The 24626-nt window shown below is 45.9% G+C and overlaps 1 protein-coding gene across 2 annotated transcripts in view; it reads left to right on the plus strand.

The window, feature by feature from the left end:
- LOC135391327 (uncharacterized protein KIAA2013 homolog) overlaps positions 1–24626 on the plus strand; it is a 164974-nt gene that overhangs the window by 16463 nt on the left and 123885 nt on the right. For both annotated transcript variants that reach the window (XM_064621566.1, XM_064621567.1), the window contains 5 exons: positions 713–844; positions 1325–1383; positions 8180–8272; positions 9759–9829; positions 12040–12165. In XM_064621566.1, the coding sequence (XP_064477636.1) occupies positions 713–844; positions 1325–1383; positions 8180–8272; positions 9759–9829; positions 12040–12165 (481 nt within the window). The remainder of the gene's footprint in view (positions 1–712; positions 845–1324; positions 1384–8179; positions 8273–9758; positions 9830–12039; positions 12166–24626) is intronic.

Consider the following 24626-nt stretch of genomic DNA (forward strand, 5'->3'; position numbering starts at 1 on the left):
GCAAAAACTTTACATGATTGAGTGTGACACGGAGTTTGACGGCCTGGTGTGGAACAGTACAGTGTACGATGGGATATAGTAGGTGAGTAGACAAGCTTGTGAAAGAGTGACATGCAGGCAACCTTTCTGCGTGCGTCCAGATTAGAGAGATGAAGTACCTGTTTTAGTTGAGTTATGCTGCAGTAAGGCGGCATTATCCGGAAGTTCGGATTAAAAGATTTTGAATTAACGGGACTGCACTGTATAGAAGTCCCCTGCACATATATTTTTTTTTTTTGTGTGTGTGTGTTTCTTTCATTTTCATTATTTTTTTGTGCCGCTGAAAATCTAAAGTTTAAGTTCTCGCAAGTATATGTGGATATGCCTGCGTATATAATGTATGTGACATTAACTACTGAAGTTGAACACTATTTTCAATCTATAGCTTACGAATTGCTCTAGTGTTTTGACGGAAATCCATTCCGCAGTGCAGAAGTAGCAACATGCAAATGCTGAATTACTGGCTGTACCTAGAACCGTATTGACACACTACGAGCTCTATTCATGTTCAATTTCTTGTCCACAATTCTCTAAATTGCCATCTACACAATTGGCATTAAGCCTGTTTCTTCTCTGTGTATTGCTGTCTTACCATATCTGCTTTTGGCAGTAGCTCGCACAGTCACAACAGTATTAGGAATGGAGAAGTTAGAAGTGGACTTGTTGCTTGCAGGCAATGGAAAAGTTGGCTTCTCTGTTGCCCAGGACGACACCCTTTTTGTACAGAGCAATCGCACGCTTTCCCAACCCCTGCCCTTTCACCCAGGAGTACAAATTCTTCTTCCAGAAGGTTCTTCCCATCAGGGTAAGCATAACTTTGCAGCTTGTCACACGCTCTATTGTGTTGCCTATGAAGACGAAGCAAAGCTGTGCTATCAGTCACATCGCTGCATGTAAAAATGTTAACCAGACGTTATTAACAAGTACCTGTAACCAAAATGCTCCTAAATGTCTTAGTAGTGTGTATTTGCTATAAGAGCTCGAATATGCTTATCGGAACCCCATCGGAACACCATCTGTTTGTGACAACTGTTGAACTTTTACGACGGTACCCAGTAGTACAACAGCACGGTTGACAGTACGACAGCAGGTGGTTGTTTTACCCAACCAGGCACACTTGCGTGAAAGATGTTCACATTTAAGATTCTGATTCTGATTCATTCTGCATTGTAACATGTCCTTGACATACTATGTGAGTTTAATAGGGGGCATGCTTGTAGGGGGTATGTATTGGCCCACATCTATTGAATGTCTTTCCTCAAGTGCCTCCATGTCTTTTTTGCAGAAGGTGACGTGATGCACTTTGTAAAGGGGACTTATTTTCGATTTCAGTGCTTCAGTCAAGTAAGTTTAAACCTCAGGTTATTGTTGATACAGTAGAATCTCAATGATACGAATCTCTAGGGGTCACAGAAAATATTCATATGATCAGAAATGAAGTAGATGTGCACACCAAAGTGAAGGAAATATATACAGTGGACTCCCACTAAACGAAACTCGGTTAAACGGAAATTACAGATAAACGGAACAATAGGGTCACCTTTTATTGGTTTCCTATATATGCAATGATAAAAATCTTCGGATAATTGAAACAACCCGTATTATGTACTTCGGTTAAACGGAACAAAGTGGAGGTACCGAGATGCCGGCGAACCTAGAAGATTACCACTCACGTCTGACAACCCGGGCTGAAGTCATAGCCAGTGCAATCCAATCCATCAGTCACTCGTACAGTGTTAGGCTTAGCTCGCGTCCACATGTGTCTTCATGAAGGCTTTCAAGAAACAGCCACATGAAAGGGTTTCGTTTACGTCAATATTACGAATAATTTGGGGGCATGATCGCGAGAGCAAATCAAGAATAGAAACCGTTAAATTTGATATGCCAAAGTCAACGCTGTCGTCATAGCATGCCGCGCACTGAATGGTGATGTGGATGATACCACATGATAGTGACAGGTAATATCGGGAACCTGGACGCGGGAAGAGGATGCGCAGTTTGTCCGGCAGAACAGGAAGATAAACCTCATTATAGACGATTGATGCGTATTAGATGACGTAGTAGATTGAGATGCGCATGAAATTTTTTCAAAGTCTCAGGCATGTAGGTATATTCTGTAAACAAATCGAAAAATGCGAAGAGAACATCCATTAATTCTCTTTTTCCTTGCTACCTACAGTAGTGGAAGTTGATTATCTTAAAATAAAGTTGCATTTCATTAAATCTCTGTACTTTGCTTAAATGAAACTTCTGATAAATGGAGCAATGGAGCAGTAAACTCTCGTTAATTCGAACTCGAGGGGGCCACGATATCTGTTCGAATTAAGCAGATTTCGAAGTAACGGGAGGCGAGCACATGGAAGGGTGCCTGGGTGTGGGGAGCGTGTGCAAGCTTCTCGGGACGCACCCGTGGTGCATTCACGCCACTGGTTTCACTTCTATGATGCACTAGAATGACTTTACGGTAGCTCACACCGCTACTGCTGCGAAACTATGCCCGTATCTGCGGTCACATTCCCGACTCCAATCGGGTGCTACAGCGAAGAAAATCGCCAGATCGCAATGTATAGACATTTACAGAAAGTACAGGACTCACACATACCTTCAACGAAAATTTATTTACAGAAGAGATGCCAGTCATGCTTGAAAGTAGTCCGTAATGCGAGCTTGCACCCGTTTATTGAAGCACGATTCTGTCAGCATCGCTTGCAATTTATGCGCAAGTTGGAAGCGCGGCGTCCGCACTCTCCTCACAAGAAAAATACCGCGCTGTCGTGTCCAGCGCCGATGCCACATCCGATGCACGTGGCACGGGCACTGGTTCGTGGCATGTATCGTCGACATCTTCGTCGCTGAGATCCGCGCAGTCCCCTGGTTGAATTCGGCTGGAGCACACAGCGCGCCGATGATGTCCGCATCAGTCAGGGGCCCACACGTCTCCACGCCGTCGTCTACGTTGACGTAGCTTTGAAATGTGACGCCTTCGGGTAAAGCAGCGGCGGCGTAATTAAAAAGATGATCGTCGTCGTCGGAAGGGGGTAGTTGTGGGTCTGCGGAGCCCTCGGAAACCAACGGTTCGGAAAAACCACATTTGCGAAAACAGTTTGCGATGGTTTGAGACTTCATGGAATTCCAAACAGTTGCCAGGATGTGAATTGCACCGAGAAGGTCGACACTGTAGGCTTTATCGTTGTCTAAGCATAAAAGGGTCCGTTCCAAGAGGTGCCTTCCGTACAGAGTCTTCAGGTTCTTGATTATTCCTAAATCCATGGGCTGCAAGACAGACGTGGTATTCTTTGGCAGAAATGCCAGGCGAATCGCTTTCAGTCCCTGGACCTCACAATGGGCAGTGCAGTTATCTACAAGCAGGAGAATCTTCCTCCCTTGTGAAGCAAATTTCCTGTCAAGGGTGCGAACCCAGTCTGAGAAGATTTCAACTGTCATCCACGCTTTTGTATTGGCTTTATAGTCCACGGGATGTGTCCTAATGCCCTTAAAGCAGCGGGGCTTGCTTGCTTTGCCCGATCACAAGCAAACGGCAACGTTCTGTGCCAGTTGCGTTTGCGCATACCATGACGGTGATTCTCTCTTTGCTTCTCTTCCCTCCGGCACAGCTGTCGTCCTTGTAGGTTATGGTCTTGTTTGGTAGCAGCTTGTAGTACAGGGCTGTCTCGTCAGCATTAAAAACATCGTCCAATGAATACGATGCCAGGAGTTTGCAGAGCTTTCCGGACAACCACTGCTCACACGTGGCGTCGTCGACGTCAGCCCTTTCACCACAAACACTCTTCAAGGTGAGCCTATGGCATGCCTTGAAGCGGGTAAGCCACCCTTCTGACGTAGTGAAGTCCTCGATGCCCATTTGGCTTGCAAAATCTCGCGCTTTTGCAGCAAAGATGGGGCCGCTCAATGGTAGATTCCGGCTCCGCACGTGCTTGATCCACGTCATCACGGCGTCCTCCACGTCAGGACGAGCTGATGTCCGAAGCCGCTTCCTTGAAGGCTCCATGTTTTCCTTCTCGTGCGCGCTCAAGATGGCATCTTTGTTCTTGATGTACGTTGACAGTGTGCTCTTCTTTATGCCGTACTTCTTTGCAATGTCCGTTTTCGAGTCCTGCCCGCGTTCCACATCCCGTAGTATCTGCACCTTCGTGTCAAGGTCTTTTGCCATGTAGTTGACTCTTCTCGCCATGGTTTCAGTCGGCGAAACAAGCTGTGACAAGTTGCCGAACGATGTTGATTGCCGCGAGGTCATGAAAGCAAATGACTCCGCGCAGACGCTCCTCCACCCTCCGTAGCCTCAACAGGAGGCGGAGAGAGAAGAAAGGTGCGGAGGGGGAGGGCGCAAGCTTTCACGTACGCATTTTCCCATCGCGAGGAGGTCAGCGTGTCCACGGAGCACAACAAACTGAGAAAGAAAGAACACGTGCGCTGCGCGGAAGGTCAATAACCAGAAAGAAATGCAGGTCCGCGGACCATTATGGTCGGAGCTGCGGGCACCGCTGGTTCGAATTATCCTATGTCTACGTTCGTCTGTTCGAATTACCGCGAGTTTCTCCCCATTGAAATACATGTGGCTTGGACGGGACCGAGACGAGAGTTCGAATTATCCGGCGTTTCAAATTAAGCGATTTCGAATTAACGAGATTCTACTGTATTTTCATTCTCTTGGAGTTCTGTTTAAGAGGAATCCACTGTACTTGCTATGTATTTTCTCTATTTGCCCACCCACCCGGGCTGTTGACCCACAATTCGCATGAACCTTTAACACGTCATACTAACCCTTTAAATACCATGCCAATGATGAGGACGGTGCCCAGAAGAAGAACAGTCTCAGTTCGAAATATCGGCGGCTCTCGTCCTGAGGCAACTCCCTTCATACTCCCTAACGGTTCGCTGGATTTCTACCCGTCTACACTTTATGTAGCTGTTTCTTGACAGACTTCATGAAGACACATGTGGACGCGAGCTAAGCCTAACGTTGTACGAGCGACTGATGGATTGGATTGCACTGGCTGTGACTTTTGCCCGGGTTGTGAGACGTGAATTGTAGTCTTCCAGGTTTGCATCTTGGCATCTTGGTACCTCCACTTTGTTCCGTTTACCCAAAGTACACAAAACGTGCTGTTTCAATTATCCAAATATTTTTATCATTGCATATATAGGAAACCAACCAAAGGTTACCTTATTGTTCCGTTTATCCGTAATTTCCGTTTAGCCAAGAATGAAGAATGGGAAGAATGAGCATTCCGGTCGGTGTTGGAAAAGTATTCGTGTCATCCTGAGATTCATGTCATCTGTGATTGTACATCCATGATCGTATCGTCGAGATTCTACTGTACACTGCAATCCCGTTAATTCGAAATCTCTTGATTCGAACTGATGATCGGGCCCCATCAAAGCCATTTGTATTTCAGCGGGGGAAAACGTCTGTTAGTTCGTACATCTGAATGTACACAATTGGTTTTTTGACCATGATTGGGGGGTTGAGCAGCCATGCCCAACTACGCATCAGTCCAGCCGGCACGCTGTCGGCGAGTCAGGGACATATCTATTTGTTGCTTATATTGATAACATTGCTTATAGAAACGATACTGAAGGTAGATACGTGATAAGGTGATAGGAATAAGGAACTGTAATGGTGTGGACAAACGCACAGAACAATGTGCCTTGCTAGTGGTCGGCAAAGCAAGTACGCCTCACTGTGTTAAGGGGATCAAGACCTGTCCTGCTGACAGCACGTACAAACCAAAGGCCACGAATGACAACCAGTACTCACGTTCGTGGTGTTCATGATGTGGTTCGGTGATGTTGATAGAGTCACGGCTGCAGAAATGAATGCAGCGGCATATAGCAGATTATTTTTTACCCTGAGATGTTTTGATATTTGCCTCTACATAAATATTATGGAATGAATGAGCCTCTTATATTTCTGGCATCGTGTGATCACAAACATGTGGTAAGGTGTAACGAACCTTGACATGTCTCCCATGCAGCTACTGTAATATGTGCTGCATCAAGCTCTCAGTCAGAGCAGCTCCCTTTAGTACAAACTCTGCTTTATTTGAGCTTATCTTTGGTCCTCTTTGAGTTTGAATTAACTGGTTTGCATGTATTTTGTGAATATATTAAGGCTCTGCGAGTACTCGAAATTTTGAGTTCGAGTCGAGTCGATCTCATACTCGACTCAAACTCGACTCGACAAATGATGACTCGTCAACTTTCGAGTACTCGATATCGTCTCGAGCTCGCGTTAGATCCACATTAAAATCCATCACATGTAAGTCACAACGATTCCACCATTTTGGAACACGCATTTGTCGCAGCCGTGATCGCTGTCACAATTCCGACATCTTGTTTTCACTATTAGCTTCGGCTAACCTCGACTTAGCCAACTTAGCTACAGACTGAGTAGTGGCTATGAATGGCAAACCGGCTTCAACTGGCCAGTGCTGGCCATGGAGGGGTCACACACGCGGAAGCGTCAGAGCTCTGGGAAGCGTATCCGACAGGGAGGAGCACATTTCGTGGTTTCGTTTCTTTGGCGGGAGGGTCTGTTTCGGTTCTACTAGTTCATAAAACTCAGAGATGACTGACAAGAGTGAAGAAAGTGCATCTGCGCAGAACCGAAAGGGCTGGAAGCCTTGTGTAGGACTACTTCATGAAAATTTCCGGTATGAACGCTTCCTTACCGTGCCCATAGAGAGTCGATCACCGGTGATCGACGTTTTATGAACGGCGCTACTCGGTCCCTAAATTAGATTTGGACAAGTGGTCACGTTTGTTGGATGGATACTATATAAACACTACAGAATGAGTTCCATTTTCACTTCATCTTTTCTTTATGGTAGCGATTTACGAAAGTTGGCCCTGCGCAAAGGAGGCAGTGTGGAGACGCTATCTTGGTTGCGGCGGCGCGTTCCCGCGGCTGACCTCTTTCGCAAATGCGCGGTGCTCGCGTTTGAAGCATATTTGGATTCGATTTCGTTTGTTACAACGCAAATAACAACTCTGAAGGTGTTAGACAATCAGATTTTTGTCCTCCATGTGTGGGCATGTACATGCACTATTGCTGTTCTTCCTGTCTCAGAACTAACCAGGAGGAATGGAAGAGTGGTGAAATAGCAATATGTAGTACAGCAGGAAAGTTGAGCCTGAAACTAATGTTTTCAGTGGAAATTACCATTACTGTGTTAATTTCCGTTTCACTCCTTCAATGAACTCGTCTGTCACTCAGTTACATGAAAAACATGCAGTGTTGACGTTATTTTCCACAACTCATGAACTTCTTGATCCAGAGGGTTGATATTTTCAGATATTATTTCTGTCAAAGATTGCCGCATTTTGTATATTGTTGAACTTGTAGATTGATATTTTTGTTCAAGATACAGGCATATATTCATGAGCTTTCTGCTGTTTGCACCAATTTTTTGGTGTCCCAACATCAATTTTGGAAATACATGGATAGCTTTCTTTATGAAACTTACATAATTCGATAGGGCATTGATTTGGCTACATTTTCCTATATAGCAACATCTTCTGAAGTGACACTGTCAGCCACAAAAAACATATTTGTCAAACCACCCAAAAATGGCCATTTTTGTGGCGGTAAGGAAAGGGTTAAACTGCACCTTGTAGAAAGACCAGTTTTCCTACCCATAACCTGTAAATATTTTATGGTTGCAATATTCATTTAGCAATGTTGTCCTTAGGTGTGGCACATTGTTTTTATAGAGTTCTTATCATCTTCATTCATTTCATTTTTTGTTGTCAACTCAACTGTAGCACAAAAGAACATTTTTAAGGGGAAGTTGGTTAAAGAGTAGTGCTAAAGCAGCTTGAAATTTTATATCTATCTTCCTGCTTCTTCACATTACCTATCATTTAATGGAATGCAAACTACTCGACTCGATACTCGAAACAGTGATTTAGTATTACTCGAACTTGACTCGAACTTGAAAATTTTGCTACTCGCACCCTTGAATATATCCTTCAACCAATATAATTTATTTGGGAATATCCTTTGGGATTGCGATCTCCACCTGTAATTGTGACTGTGTGCTTGTCAGCCAATAACAAATGGATTTGTTTGCAATGCATTCTCTTTAAATGTGTAATCCGTTTTCTTTCTTGTTTGCAGAGGCGCAAAACAGTCAGCATAAGCCACACATACTACGCACACCGCACAATACCTTCCCTCATTGTGCAGAACATCCGTATCGTCAATCCTCTTGTGAGTTGCCTGCTACTGTGCTACTCTATCGTATGAACCTTTCTTTGTATTTAGTGGAGCACTGAATGGGTTAGGGCTTACCGCTAGGGTTGCCACCAGGCCGGTATTATACCGGCACGGCCGGTTATTTGCTCGCTCTGCCGGTTGCCGGTAGGAAGGTGATACCGGCAGCCTTTTGCCGGTATTTGTGGCTCAACACCTTTCATATGGGCTTTTACGGGGTTTTCCTTTCAACATTCCACTACAGCTTGAATAAATCTGGAGCACAGACCCAACTCCGTAGTCACCAGTCGTTTTCTTGGTTATTCATTGTTATTATAATTGTTGTCTTGAGCGAGTACGCTCGTTCTTTCTTTCTCTCTCTCTCTGTATACTTTCCACCCCTCACCCACTATCCCTTTCCTGCGAACATTTCCCCCTTTCCTTCTATTTCACCTCCTCTCCCTCAGCCGGTATTTTTCACTACGAAAGGTGGCAACCCTACTTACCGCAAAGCCTGAGCGAAAAGACATGGCTGACCACAAAAGGAAGGATTTACCCACCTGCCGGGTTGGGTAAAGCCCTCTTTTTGCAGTCTTGGGCTGGGCTCAAGCCTGTATTACTTCACTGTTAGTTAGCCACCCTCCCCTTACCACCATCAACTCTCACAACCTCTACACTGGGCTGGGCCGGGCCAACCGTGCAGCCTAGGAATTGCTCGGGCCAGGCCCCGTATCAGTGGAATAATATCTGGAATCAGTGCACCCACTAAGTTGTAACCGGGGGCCTTATCTATAGTTTTCTTCTTTCGATTTAATTTTGTATTATACTCCATTATTATTATATTATTATTATTATTGTATTATTATTTGTATTACAGTCAAACTCCTTTACAACAGAACTCAGGGGACAGCAAAAAAAAAAAGTTCTCAGTAAAGGTATTTTCGTTAAAAAGCTGTCCGTTATTGGTCCTATAGGGCTCCAGCGGGACCGCAAAAAAATTTGCTGTAGTGGTATTTTCGTTAAAAAGGTGTTCGCTATAAAGGAGTTTGACTGTATTTGTATTATATATTCGAATGTTCACACCGCTCTGTCGCTCCCTGCGAATATTGTCGAAGATCCTGGTCTATATTTTGTCATTACACGTAAGCTACTTCAGCTGACTGCAGCGCATGACAATTGTTACAAGGAGTTGACCTTTGGCTTCGGTGACCAGATCTATGCCACTCTTTCGAAAGTACCTTAAAAATAAAGTGCGTATGATTGTGCATGATGATGTAGTATCTGCTCCAAAGCACCATTTTGTTGCTCAAAAACTGGTGCTCCAAAATGGCCACTCACATCACTGGATTTCATGGTTCCAACAGTATTGCCCTAAAATATTTATGAGCTAGACACTGTCGTTATCAGTTTGACATTGTGATGTTGTACGAAGTGTTGACTAGTGCGTATTACATAGCTGTTAGTAAGACCACTGATTCATGACGTGGCATTGAATGCTTCCTAGAGTGAACCCATCACACTAAAGGTCTACCAAAAGGGGTCCACATCCGAAGACCTGCAAGCAAAGTCATATGGGTATGTAATTTACACTTAACTAAAGTGGAAGCTGTAGTCAAATGTTGCAATGAAGTAGAATGTTTGTGAGCTTTCGAGTAAGAGATGAATTCATATGCACATAGTGCACACAGCTATTGATGTGTGCATGCACAGGTTGTTTGACTAATGTTTTTATAGTGCAGTCCTCTAAATCTGAACACAAAAGGGATAGAGGATTTAAAAATGGTTAAAAATGGGGCTGTTCGGTATTTCATACTTTAAAAGCGATAAAACCCCCATGCCGGGAAACAAGTCAAAGGACGACACAACACGCAGCACAGACTGACGAACAAGGATTTATTATTGTCAAACCTGCTAATTAAATACCCTGAGCCAGCAACGCCCTCTTCCGCGAGGTTCCCTATCACACCCTCAACCTGCCTGGTGCCTTTATCTCTATCAAGGACAAGACTTATCATGCGTCCCTCCTGTCACAACCTTCCAGAAACTCCTCGACTGCAGCAGTTAACAGCACTGAAGGCACACTCATGCACCTGGTCCCCGCATTTTTTATCCATAAAGCTTCACGATATAATAAAGCAGCGCCTGTATTACTCTTCGGTGCCTTATTATATCGTGAAGCTTTACGGATAAAAAATGCGGGGACCAGGTGCGTGAGTGTGCCTTCAGTGCTGTTAACTGCTGCAGTCGAGGAGTTTCTGGAAGGTTGTAACAGGAGGGATGCATGATAAGTCTTGTCCTTGATATACATAAAGGCACTAGGCAGGTTGAGGGTGTGATAGGGAACCTTACGGAAGAGGATGTTGCTGGTTCAGGGTATTTAAAAAGCAGGTTTGACAATAATAAATCCTTGTTCGTCAGTCTGTGTTGTGTGTTGTGTCATCCTTTGACTTGTTTCCCAGCACAGGGGTTTTATCGCTTTTAAAGTATAGAAGATTTGTTGGAATAAAACGGAGTTCAAACTAAAGCTAGTCTCCCTGAATGAGGGTGACTAGCTGCATCGGAGACACGTCATGGCCCGCTAGGCCTTGATGCACATTCGCGGTCATGCAATGCCAGAAATATGTGAGGCTCATTCATATTCCAAAATATTTTGTTTACAGGCAGGCACCAAAATACCTTGGGGCTAAAAACAATGTATGAATTGCAAAATTTAGAAATTGAATCAAATTGAATTGAAACTGTTTATTTGAATTTTGAATTCAGTCAAACTCCTTTACAACGGACGCCTTTATAAGACTGTTATAACGAACGTTTTTCGCGGTCTGGTCAGCTACCCATAGGATTCAATGTATTCGCTCCGAAATCGAATGGTGTCGGCGCGCTGCGGAGAACGGAGAACTACCGCAGTGTGGACTCGTCATCTGCTTTTACACGTTTATTCTGTGTTCAGTGCAGTAGGTGGAGCACCAATTTATATCTTGCAGTACGTTCACTTCTCAGGGTGCTTAATAAGGACGATGAATTTGAATAATGACTGGCTCCAATTCTGGAGTTCCCAGAAAATTAATAATTAATAATAAGTTCATTAATGAATTTTAGCAAATTAGTTATCTAACAGTTGCATATACTGTCCTACAGGACATCCGCCTGGCCACATAATCCGCCTGCAAAGATGTCATCAATGCTGCTCTCAGAGCTTTTTCTTTAAATAAATATCTGTGTTAGATAAAAAAAGGAACACCCTGTATATTATGCAAGCAAATGTTTTCCCTAACAGCATTCATAACATGTCCATTATCATTTTGTATTTTTAATTAAATGTTTAATAAGTTCAGCGCACCGGCAAGCAACAAATGAACTTACGCTGAACAACGCTGAGCTTATTAAACATTTCTACTCCCGGCCTCTGGACTATATTCAGATTTTAATTAAATGGATGCGACAGATTTAACTAATATTAACAGAAGGATTTTGATTGACAATACTAAGCTTAGAAGTACTGTCACCTGTCAGTAGACAGTGGTATCTAATACAAGAGTACATGGCTGATGTCAATTACAAAGAAGAAAAGAAAAAAGAAGTCCCACTGAGAAGTGAAGTCTGAAACAGGGAGGTGATACACGTGGGAAAACAGCTCCGAACTATGGGAAGAAGACCTGCATGTCGAACATGTCAGCCCAACATTTGGGAGCTTTTGATATCATTTACTGTGACATAGATAGTACATAGTGTGATGGCAACGTGATGAGCTGCAGAACAATTTAAAAACTCTGTTTACCATACAGGATTCAAGATCGTTATGGACAAGACATGGTGGCGTGGCACGGACAGGTGCCTTCCGGAGATCGTGTCATAGCATTTGCCCTCCTCACACCAAGGTTGCCAACTTCGCTCACCGTGGAGGCCAAAAGGTAAGCGTTTTATCTGCTTACTTATGCTTTTCATACAAATGTTGGAACACTGAAGCCTGGCATGCCTGAGGTCTTAACAAATTTTGTCTGTGAAAAGATACGTTTCATTTATGCGCCGCATTTGTTCTCAGCCTCCTTGTGAGTTAATTTTAATTTTTGTGTGCGGTGTGCCCTTCTCCGTGACACATTGCGTGTGAACGCCTTGGATGGCTTTCCACTTGGAAAGCACCGCAAGCATGCTACGGAAACACGTTGTAAGATAAGGGGCATGCGAGACAAACATATCGTTTCTGAGTTTCTTTCGGGTGATTTGTTTTCAGCATTTGTGTTTCACTGTTTGCAAGAATATATGTGATTATAAACTCCTCGCATCAAAAGTCTAGATTTTAATAACTGCGTGGGAGGTATGATGTCTTGCTTCATTGAACATACACAACTTGAGCTTCCTCAAGTGTATTTCATGGATAACCTTAGCTGGTATGCATTCTGTTCCCTTGTACTTGAAGGACAGACGCGTATAAATCATGCTGCTCTGTATTGATGACAGCTTCAAATACCTTTTGAGAGGTATTGTCGGAGTTGAGCTGCACTGAAGGGATAAATTTTACTGCTACAAACCACTGTATCAAATCACTGCTACAAAATATGAGATTTGATTATGAATAATTTGAAACATCACTTTCATTTTAAAATGCACTGATGAAGTGAAGCACAGATTTTACCTTTGAGGTGCACAGCGTTACATATTTTATACAAGTAAGTACTGAATATACACTACGTGAGACAACTCACCTTAAGATGCCTTGACTTTTTGCATCTGGCTGCTTTTTGCCTGTCAAGCCCTTTTGCAAAGAAGAAGAAAAAGAAGTCACTATGTAAGAAACGAAAGTTCTTGCTGTGAGTTCAGGTGCGTGCTCTGTACAGTCGACAGCCGTCCTGAATTTTTTTCTTTAGAGCAGTGAGGACATCCATGATGCTGTCATGATGTAACTTCTTATAGCTGAAGCAGTTTGTGAACTGCGTCTGGTGCAAGCGCTGGCATTCTATGAAATACCCGCACCTTCTTTCCGTCCACGTAATCGACGTAGTCATGGATTATATATCGTGGTTTAAATTCGAGTTGCAGACAGCACGTATGTTGGCAACCTTTCTGTCCGTTCTGTGGGAGTTGCTCGTCCATAGCACCTTCCGTATTCTTCTTCCGTATTCGTCAGGGGGAACAAACAGTGGCAAGCACAGTGCCTGCCTTACACTGAGGATATCCTGTCCCGCGTCCCGTGGCATAGCAGTGGTTCTGATGCTTCTCCTTTGGCATTCCACCGTGGAATTATGCTGTTAGGGAAGCTTGCACCGCTGCAACACGACTTTTTAAAAATGCAGAAATATAACCTGAGCATGTGCTGCTCTGTAAACAGTGGTTAGGAGTTTCAGTGGAAAGTAACAACAGAGCGCCCAGGGACCATTCACGTCGTCAGCTTCGATGCACACCTTGTGGAGCCTTCTGAAGAGAGCTCAATATGGCATTCTAGTTCACTTTTACAGGGACATGTAACTCAGTGAGTTCGTAGCCCAACATACAAAGGTGCAAGGTGGTTTCTACTAAGGTGCATATTTACTAGCTTGGTGCCATCCTTTGAGTTTTAAGGTATAAAAGATGCGGTGTGCTATATTGCAAGCAGTAGAAGTCGTACTTGGCATGGAGGCTCTAGACGTTTGCACACAGTCTCTCGACGACGCTTTCTGCGTGAATGTCTGTTCTGGTTTCCATGAGGGAAGAAATGGACTGAAGAAATTGCGATGGTAGACTGTCGTAGAGGTAGGCTCGACATCGAGTTAGTCTTTGGACACAGGCAGATGGTCTCTCGACGACAACTTTCGGCGTGGGGCATACTGATGCCGTCTTCTGGGCTACCGTCATCAGGACGAGCTCGTTGCAGTCTGCTAGCTGTGGACCTGTGTGCTTTCTGCCCTGAGGCATTGCGTTATATAAGCTCTGCCTTCTTTGTTTGGAGTCGGTGAAGAGATTTCACGATCTGTCTCCACAGATCGAATTACATTAAGGGTATGGCTTCGCAAGAGGTTGACCTTTGGGGACCCTTGGTCCATAAGACTTGCATTCAAGAGGACTCGCAGGTTTGCAAAAGGATATGGCTTCACAAGGGGCTCACCTCTGGGAGACCCCTGGTCTATAAGATCTCCGTCGAATGACACACGTACGTTCTGGGAACACTTGGGTTCAAGGTGATTCGTAGGCTTAAGCCGGGAAGGAATATTGTTCTTGTTACTTCGCGGAAGATCTGCAATGGTGCGGCCTTACGATTTTTAGACGATTTGTGCCTCAGACATGACTCACACGAGGCGCAGTACGCCTCAACGCTGTTTCTCATGCTCCTCCAGAAGTACGCCTCACTGATTCTTTTTCTCGTTTTTGTCGCTCCAAGGTTGCCTGCATACGGGGCATTGTGGTAACGACTTCAAATTTCCCCTGCCAGAGTACCCGGGACAACTATCCTGTGCTTAGGGTTCTCCCCCAGGTGCCGAGATACCTTCACACCGATAGATCATGTCCTGGAGCTCTGGGTCTCTCCTCTGCTCATCTTTGTTCTTCCGGACATGATGAAAAGATCTCGACCGCACGCACCCCGTTCGGCTTAGAGCGTCTGCGTTTTGGTTCCTTTTGCCCGGCCTATCGATTATACCAAAATCATGTTCTTGTTGCAAAAGGTTCCTGCGGGCAAGTGGAGAGTTAGAGTCTCTAGCGTTCATTAGCCACTTAGGGGCCCGACATTTTGTTAGAACTCTGAAACGACGATCATACAAATAGCAGTGAAAGTGTTTCACCGCCCAAACCACCGTGAGACACTCCAGTTCCGTAGTTCTGCCTAGTTTAGATGTCGGCTCCGAAAGCCACGGGCTGTTCGCCGTCCTCAAATTCGTGAAAAAGTACTGTTCCGAGCGCGACCCCGGAAGCGTCCATTGCGAGTATGAAAGGTAGCGAAAAATCTGGGAACCTTAACATGTGAGCTTCTGTCAAGCTGGCTTTCAGCGTCTGGAAGGCAGCGTCTTCTTCCTTGCCCCACTTAAATCGTATCTTTTTAGACATGAGCTGTGTTAAAGGTTTAGCGATCTGCGCAAAATTTGAAATGTGCCGCCTGTAATAACCCTCCGGGCTGAGGAACCGTCGAACCTCTTTCACGCTTTTCGGAACCGGGACATTTCTAATGCAGTTTGCCTTACTGGGGTCCGGCCTCACACCTTCCGACGACACAATGTGTCCCAGGTACTGCACCTGTGGCTTAAGGAACTGACACTTAGATGGTTTTATCTTCAAACCAGCTGCCCTCAACTGCTGAGGGATCCGTTCTGTATCCCTTAGATGCTGTTTGAAATCTGAGCTAAAGATGATGATATCGTCCAAATAGACGTGACAGGATTTACCGAGTAAACCCGCTAAGATTACGTCAGCTGTTCCCTGCCAAACAGCAGCGCTGTTCTTGAGTCCCAGTGGCATCCTACACCACTGGAAGTGACCCAACAGCGTATTAAACGCGGTTTTCTCCTTATCCTACAGGTCCATTTCTATTTGCCAATAGCCGGAGACCATGTCTACGACAGAAAAATACTTCGAGGCACCCATGGTCGAGAGGGTTTCTTGTATGTTCAGCAGCGGATAGGGATCCGTTCGGATGACTTTGTTCAGATCTCTGTAATCTACCACCAACCTATACGATCCATCGTGTTTCTGCGCCAAAAGAGCTGGGGCCCCCCACGGCGATGTGGAATGTTCCACAATTCCCTTTTCGACGAGTTCGTCCACTTGTTTGTCTAGCTCTGCGCGATTTGCGTACGGAACGCAATAGGCTCTGCGGTATACGAGAGAGGCGTCAACAGTTGGTACCGTGTGCTTAATCACGTCACAGTGACCCAAATCCAGACTGCTATGCGCAAACACGACGCTGTCATCACTGATCAGTTTTTCAAGTTTTTCGCGCTCTTCCGTGCCTATGTGTTCCAAGTCGAATTTCTCAATTAACCCGGCACTGTCAGCCCTGTTCACGCTGTTGCAGTCCACTGTTTCACTGCAGTCGGCGTAGTCATGCGTGGCTAAATACCGCAACTGCCTTATTCCTAGGCAATGTCACTTCAGCCACGCTACAGTTAGCGATTCTCACAGGCATTTGTCCGTCGTCTGACACACAAGCGAACGTATGAGCACCTGCGAGTTTGTTAGTTTCCACGGTCGTTTCAACCACGACCTACTTAATAAGAGAACGACCAGTTCACTTGACCCCCCTTCCAGCGCCGGCTTTTTTGTTTCACATGTTTGCAGCAGGAGCATTGGTGGCGCTGCCGACATTCCCTATTTCGATGGGGTTGTAGTGCTTATGCGGTAGCTTTCCTACGGACTTCTTCGCATCAGCATCAGATATTTGTGCCCTTTTTTTGCCAAACATATCGTAATATTTACGCAACAAACCGTCACGAAGACCTCAGTTCACATGAGCATGGTTTATTCTATAGTGCCTTTTTGCAATGCAAGATACCTCCTCGTGTGAAAAGCGAAAAAGTGCTGTTGTTCATCTGAGATATTTCTCCAAAACCTTACAATCCAACTGCGGTCACTTTTACTTTACCCCTTAACATATTGCTAACATTTATTCCTTTTCTTTTTGAGCAAGTAGAAGAGATTTCCTAAAACAATTCACTTTGGAGACGCCGAGAGTGTATATACACAGAACCACTTGTTCAGTGATGGCACAAACTTTAAATTACTCTTAAATTTAAATAACGGCATAGAGGAGCGTATCGCCACAGGAAGAGCAGCAGGAACTGCTCTTAACCTATGGCCCTTTTTTACCAACGGTGGTCAACTTTGGACTGAGATCCAGGGTTGCGTGATCTGATGAATATTCCAGTGACAATAAGTGCAGCATAGTTAAACATCAAATTCAAGTTAAGGGACCGTTGTTCTCGGTTCAAATGCTAATTGGTGATGGTGAAACCGGGCTTTAGTCTATCACTGAAGGACTGGAACCGAAGCGAATATCGATTCCGTTACGGTTCAGTGTCAGAACGCTGCTTTTCAAGGACGGCGTGGTATCAAATCAAGTACCTTGTCTATGTACCAATACGAGATGCGGTCGCGTCACGCACTGGATATGCTTATGGCTGTACCATCGCACGAGAAAACAAAATAAACAGCATCCATGTAAAGTATACCCCTACAACACGAGTACAGGAGTCGATATTGTGTACTACAAATCAATATGGACGTCGAAAAGATGTACACGAATCAATACGAACACCATCTCGTCACATGTCCCAATGCGGCATCCCCCTGTTTTAGGGAATGTGGGCAGCGCGCCAAGCGGGCGTTTCACCGTTGGGAGGAGGAAAGGGCGAGGAGGTCCCGCGGACAGCCGCTCCATAGGGATTTGAAAGAGTGGTCTGGTCGCTCTCTTATTAAGTAGGTTGTGGTTTCAACAACACCCATCTCGCCGGGTTGAATAACGGGGTCGACAGGGGCCGTCACTAACACCTCACACGCGGGGTGTAATGTGGCACTCCTTAATGAGGCGTGCACCCACGATAGGATTACGGTCACGGCTTGTTCCCTGTCTGGAAGCAGGCTTCTCCCAGTTCACAATAGGAACTGTCTTACCTCTGACTGCTATCTCTGGGCCCGCTTGCACGAAACAAACTTAGTGTAATACTTAACGAGTTCCCCACTTAGTGTAGTGCCGGAGCCGTAAGTGGCTTGCACGAAACTTCTACAACACTAAAGTGGTGGCGCTCGCTCCGCGCAGTTTAGGACGCTCGCCAAGGGTCCTAGGAGCACCCTAAACTACCGCACTAAAGCTTAGGACTAACATGTCGGCCGCTATGAACCGTGTATCGAAAATTCGTCGTTGGCCCCAACTGTATCTCGCAATACAGTACGCATTTTCCTCGCAATACTAACAACGTCTCATTTTTTTATGCTGTGGGTGCCGTACGTGTTGTGCTTTTCGTTAGCAACATCTCTCAAAATGATCGCCGCACGCGAAGTGCCTCTAACCGGCACTGCCGTTGGCGATAAGTTCCCAATCATCGAGCAATTCGAGACATACTTTGGGCCACAGGCTTTATTTTATTTAACAAAAGCACGCAACAAGTGACCTAACTCGTTCTTGCAGCTACAATGATAGTACAATACCTTATTTTGGTTCTACAAACTGTTTACGTGCGACGGCAGAAGCAGACGACTTCCCAGAATCCAAACATGCCGTGACGCACGACTTCCTGGGATGAACTCCGGAAGTTCTCTTTCTGCCAATGAGAGTCCCCGAAAACTGCTACTGCTCGTAGCCACGATCCACTTTAGAATACTTGACTTAGGGCGGTCGTCGAAGTGTTCGTGCAAGCCACTTAACCGCAACCCTAAACTTAGTGCACTAACGCGTTAGTGCAACACTTGCCAAGTGTTACACTTAGGATTGTTTCGTGCAAGCGGGCCCTGCCCTGCTGGCAAGTATATCTATGCCTTGAGCACGCCTTGTCCCTATGCTTGTCCCTATATCTATGCCTTGTCCAATGATTCCCGCAGCGTACCGTGCTTACGAAACACAGGTTTTCGAATTTAGTACTTCCAATCTGCAAGGGGACCCTGTACTTCCCTTTCGTTCGTATCGGGCTGCCAGTTATGCCCACTAGGTTGTTACCCCCCCCCCCCCCTTCTTCAACCATGAGATTTTTTTTCCCAATAACTGTCAAACTGCTGCAGCGCACTCTCCCTCGTGAGGCTCACCTTAGATCCCGTATGTATGAGAAACTTAGAATGCAAGTCTGTCGCTCGACAACGTAGGACACGTCTCTTCACAGAACCTTATTGCTATTTGCTGGTTTCCCTCCTCGGGGGCTCCTGCCGAGGAGGGCGACACTACTTTCCCTGGTCCTGAGTACCGCTTGGGGGCTCGCGCCGCCCCGATTGTTCTCCGTGGTCACCGGACATGTACAGTCCGCGGCTCGACCTATCGAAATTGCTACATGTGCAGCACTCTCTCGCAAAGTGCTCAAATTTTTCTGTACTGTAGCATGCTCCTCTCGATCTGTCCGTTTGCATCGGCATCCCTTCACCAGCGCCCTGTTGCGTGATCCTGAGGCTTTGTTTCAACAAGGCCTCAAGATGATCCAAGCGGCCTCTCATCTCACTTATTTCCTGCATATCGCTATCCGAGATGCCTCGCAGGGGACGCGCGTCGACACAAGCTCCTCTTTGCGTTAATCTTTCTCTGCGACTTCGATAGCTTCCTGCATATTTTCGGCTCGCTCAATAGAACAAAGCGCCTGACGGGACCCTTAATCCACCCAGAAACACCGAGAGCATTTGCTCTTTCACTAAATCTTTAGCAGTTTCCCTGCAGCACAGTCCCCCATCGTGCCCTTTCACCAACCACGTACGCGGTTGGCGAAAGCTCGTGCATCCTGTTTTTCCTGATAAGCCGAAAGGAAAATTTTCATTTACTGCACTTTTTGGCTCTATTTTAAACTGGCTTATAGCCATCTTTTTGAATAGTTCAAAAGAGTTGACCGCTAGGGCCTCTTCGTCCAGCCAGACAAAGTTATGCGCACTTCTCATCATTTTACATCTAGCCATGCCAATAAGCTGGTTATCTTTCCAGCCCCCCATCTTTCCCAACTGCTTTAAAACCGCAAAGAATGCCTTGATGGAGATTATGCTCCCATCGCCCATGAACGCCGGTAACATTGATCCTAACGCTAGAGCTCCGGCTCTAACTCCACCTCCTGGGTTGTTAGGCAACGGCACCTCCTTGGGTCATTAGGGATGCCGTTGCCACTGCCTCCAAGTCTCCCCTGAGCAAGGGGTTCTCGCTATTCCCTGTCTCCCTCCGCTGCCACCAAATGTGACGACCGTCCTTCCGTATGGGAAGAGACGGACACAAATACAAAATGCGGGATTGGACACCGGGTAATTATACTACCTCCTGTCTCATCCTTGAAGTGGAACAATGCCCTTTATTTTGATTGCTATAGTGTGGATGATCAGTGGGATAGGATGAAAGATCGAGGTAATCATCTGCAATATTTTAATTTCCTCTTCATATGTTGATGTGTAAAACACACCAGTGATATAATCGGTACCCGTATACATGATTGTAATGGGAGAATTCAACTTTTCCAACAGAGTGCCATGACAACTTTATACATGATCAACTTACTATAATCCAAAATACAAAAATTTATCTGCAGTGAAAAGTTACATTTTACCTTCCTTTTCTTCATCTCATACAGCACACAATTCTCTCACAAAATCTCAAACCGAATGCAATCGTTTGAGGAGCTAGTATATCCTTCGGTCTGTTCTTTGTTGAAGGCTATCTTAGTTTATCTAAATCGCCTGAGGGAAAGTAAAGTTCTTTCGTAAAGGGCATTACAACTTAACTACAAAATTTGCGATACGTCGCTTAATATTCATTTCAATGTATGGGCCAAAGCTGTACCCCGACGAAATTTCAGCACTCTATGAATTTTGCTCTCCCACATACCCAAGAACCAATATTCGACTCGGCAAGCGATAATGCACAACGTACTCTGTTTTATCATTATGTGTGAGAAGTAATTTACATTGCGCTGCAGGTTTGCAATTCAACTGCTCTTTCAGAGCCAACTGGTACCCCGACGACCAACTCTCATCAACTATTTGCTTCATGGGAGCTAATTTAAAATATCTGATCTTCTGCTGTAGCTCGGCTGGATAGATGAGGCCACACATAAATGTAACCAAACTCTGCATCCTGGGGAAGGTTTGTGAGGTCCTAGCTTGAAAACTCGGATTCGGGCACCCACTCGAATACTCTATAGGCACTGGTAATGTTTGACAACTGGCATAAAGACTGTTTGCATCCCAGTATGAGATGTAGCTCTGTGGCTTCTCTGGGTCGAAGTTTGCACAGTGTTTGTTATTGGCAGCAGCATGTCTCAGTCCTTGCTGGCAAATACCACCTCTAATAGAAAATTCAATGGTCCTGTGCATAACTTCATCTGCAAGCCACTTGATCTCAGCCTTCATATACTTAAATGCCGTTGCCAACTGAAGCCAGGTAGACCGACAAAGTGTGGCACCTCTGTATATCTTCATAGAAAGCTGCGTAAAATGCTGCACATCTAACAGGTGCAGGACATCACATTCCAAGCATATCAAAGTATAATCTTTCAACGACTTGCAATCATATGTTTTCAGAGCTAAAGCATAGTCATGATCAGTGATATGGGTTCCATTCAAATCATCATAAAAGCCATCCTTGACTGGCATGCATTCTTCGTTATAGACTTCAATAATCTTGATCCACGAATAAGGGTACACAACCTTCCTATTTAAGCCCGCAGAGTCATTACCATACACTCGTTGTAGGCACTTAAATGCTTAAATTTCATCTGACGCCTTCAAACTGTCCACCAAACATGAAACGGAGCTGTTTAGATATTGTGTGGTGCCCCTGAATATGAGACTGCCGTATTCCAAATGTCAAAACTTCTTTGAACTCGTCGTGATGAGCTTGGGTGGGCGCTTCCACTTCAGTGCATGGAAGCAGTGCAACTGTAGCTCTAAAGGGCTAAATGCGCCGGGAAGAGGCAAGCAGTAAGGGTGCCATCCGCGGATACGTCGTTTGGAGACGGACTACATGCTCACACACGTCCGCACAGGTTGACTTCTTTATTGCAACTACAACTAAACTGAGAGAGAAAAATGGAGACCACAGAAGGCAAGTAAACGGACACTCTCCATGGGAACGATACGAGGATGGGAAGCCAAAGGAAGTTTATGTAAGTGGATGCTCGCCCCCAAGTGATTCACGGATCGGACCCCAGACACTGAAAGCACATACGAAACGTTCTGTCTTTACGTTAGCGGAGAAGACAGCACGTACATATAAACATACGTTCGTTTCCCCAACAGCAACAATGAGCTGATGTCATACTGAATGTTATGAATGAGCACAGGAATTTTACTGTGATTGCTGCAACTGATGTTACATTCATTACAAATGGTTCCCAGAAAGGTTGCTGGCACTGCTTTCACGACTATAATCGTGATGTTGAACCTTTTTCCTCTCAACACTAAATAATGCACCACAGCACTCAAAGTAGGTTGCACCATTATAGCAGGGCAACGCCCGATATCTACCACCTTGTTATGGAAACGTAACAGGCAGTCGAGACACATGGTTCCGCCAGAGAAGGACCTCCATGAAAAGGGCTGGGTAGGGCGGCGGGAGGTGCCGGGCGCAGACTGAGCCGGCCGTCTGCGTTTTGCAGCTGGCTCACCCAAAGATGCTGCTGAGGTGGACTGCCGTGCTTCGCAGAGGACTCTGACTGCCTCATTGCGGGTCCTTATCTGCTCCTGCGGACCTTGTTCAAATAGGTTGGTGGCCCTCGTCCTGCATATCTGAGGACACCAGCGGGCAGAGCTCGGGAACGACGCAGCTGACGATGCCCTCCCTGCGTTCCAAACCTAGATGGGCGAACAGCCTACTGAGGTGGGAAATAGTATCTGCCAAGTGGTTGGCGACCGTCCTCATGTCCGGGCCGTGCTATTGCTCCAGGAAACCTTCCTCAGGCACCTCGTTGTTGTCCGGTCCGACGGTAGAGTAGAGCTTCAAATGAGCCACCAAAGGGCTCAACGCTGACACCAGGGCTACCTGCACGTCCCGCAGAGATTGGCCCCGTCTCGTAATGGACCCGTGGTCCCTGGTTGCGAGCTAGGGCTTTCGGTTTCGGATTCATGTCAGCCACCACAAACCAGGGAAACCTGATGTGAGGTTTCAAAACAACACTGAACTCTTCTGTCAGGTCTCCAAAGAGCCTGCACGAACTGCGAGATTGCAGGAGACAGGTCCTGTTTGCCGGAGCTAGCCAGGCCTGCAAACCAGTCAGCTGGATGAGACTCCCCTTCCTGCAGATACTCCTTGTCCTGTTCGTTTCCGAGCGGCAGGAGAGGGGTGCTAGCCTGGGCTGACATCCCTGCCTAGACAGGTGGGGGGTAGGCCTACTCCAGGAACGGTCGACCTGACAATAATGGCAAAAGGGCAAGGGTGCAGGCAACCTGGTACATGGTGAAAAATTGGAACCCGAGAAAGGAACAGAGGAGGGACGACACGACACGTTCTCGAACACAGCAAACCCTTTAATGACAGAACCACCTACGTACCCAACAACTTCCGAATTGATGGCGAGGGAGCAACCGACGCCACACTTACACAATTTCCTTTCGTGACAATCTCTTTGTACTCCTTTAACAGTCTGGCCACAGGGTCCCGAACAGAATCTAGGGCACTTGTCTCGTCGAAGGCCGGGGAACAATTATTACAAAGTCTGAGATGGGCGACAAGTTCGGAATTCCCAGACAACGACTCCGCATTTCTCTTGTGTTCGCTGAGCCGAGTGTTTAGACACCGTCCAGTCTGACCTACATAGCAAAACCCACAACCTAGCGGTATACAATACACCACATTTTTTGCACAGGTCACGAAAGCATTTTTGTGAGAAATACCACAGCTGGAGTTCTGTGAGAGGAAAGGGGCAAGCTTTGAGAGACGACATACATTTGAGAAAACAACCTGAATGTTAAATCTACCTGCGGCAGCCAAAATGTTGTGTGATACGGTATGATAGTACAGGATACAAACACGCGGCAATTTTTCTTTCTGAGGAACAAGTGGCAGATAATACCATTAGCAAAATCTAACAACTTGCGATATAGGCAATAGCCGTAACCAGCTTTCTGCAACCGGCTCACTTGGCAACCAATACTTTCAAAACCAAAGTGACAGCAGGAATTTTCGACGGCCGAACGCAAGAGTGACGTAACACCTGACTTGATCAGTTTTGAGTAAGAACTGTTGGTGGGTAATAAGACAAGTTCTTTAGCCGCCAGTGGGGGTAGTTGTGTTTCCAGGGATGCGATACCATGGCGTGGTCAGGGTCGCGGCGGTAGCTCAGTGGAGAAGGGGATGACAGCACCTGAGGAGAAACAGAGTGGGATAAATGACACCGAATGATAAAGCGCAGGAACTGCCGGTCGATGCTGTGTATAGCACTAAGGGAGGTGGAACAAGGATAAATCTCTCATTCATGTAGCGCTCCCATTGCTGGAAAGGCTATCATGCCCTGACCAGCTGCAAGCTCGTGGCCCTCCGGCCTTGAGAAATGGTCTTCCGAACCCCAAGACGGGCCTGTCGGCTCAGAGATCGGCCTTCCGGGCCTGTAATTGATCTTCTGACCCCGAGTCGGGCCTTTCGGCTCAGAGATTGGCCTTCCAGCCCCATAAATTGGTCTTCCGACCTTGAGTCGGACCTTTCAGCTCTAAGATAGGCTAGTGTCTGTCCCGACCATGTGTAGGAAACAATCAACAAAAGAGAAGAAGAAGGGGGAACCTATCACGGGGCGTCCAAGAACCCCGA

Source organism: Ornithodoros turicata, chromosome 4 (genome assembly GCF_037126465.1).
Source record: "Ornithodoros turicata isolate Travis chromosome 4, ASM3712646v1, whole genome shotgun sequence".
NCBI classification, from domain to species: domain Eukaryota; kingdom Metazoa; phylum Arthropoda; class Arachnida; order Ixodida; family Argasidae; genus Ornithodoros; species Ornithodoros turicata.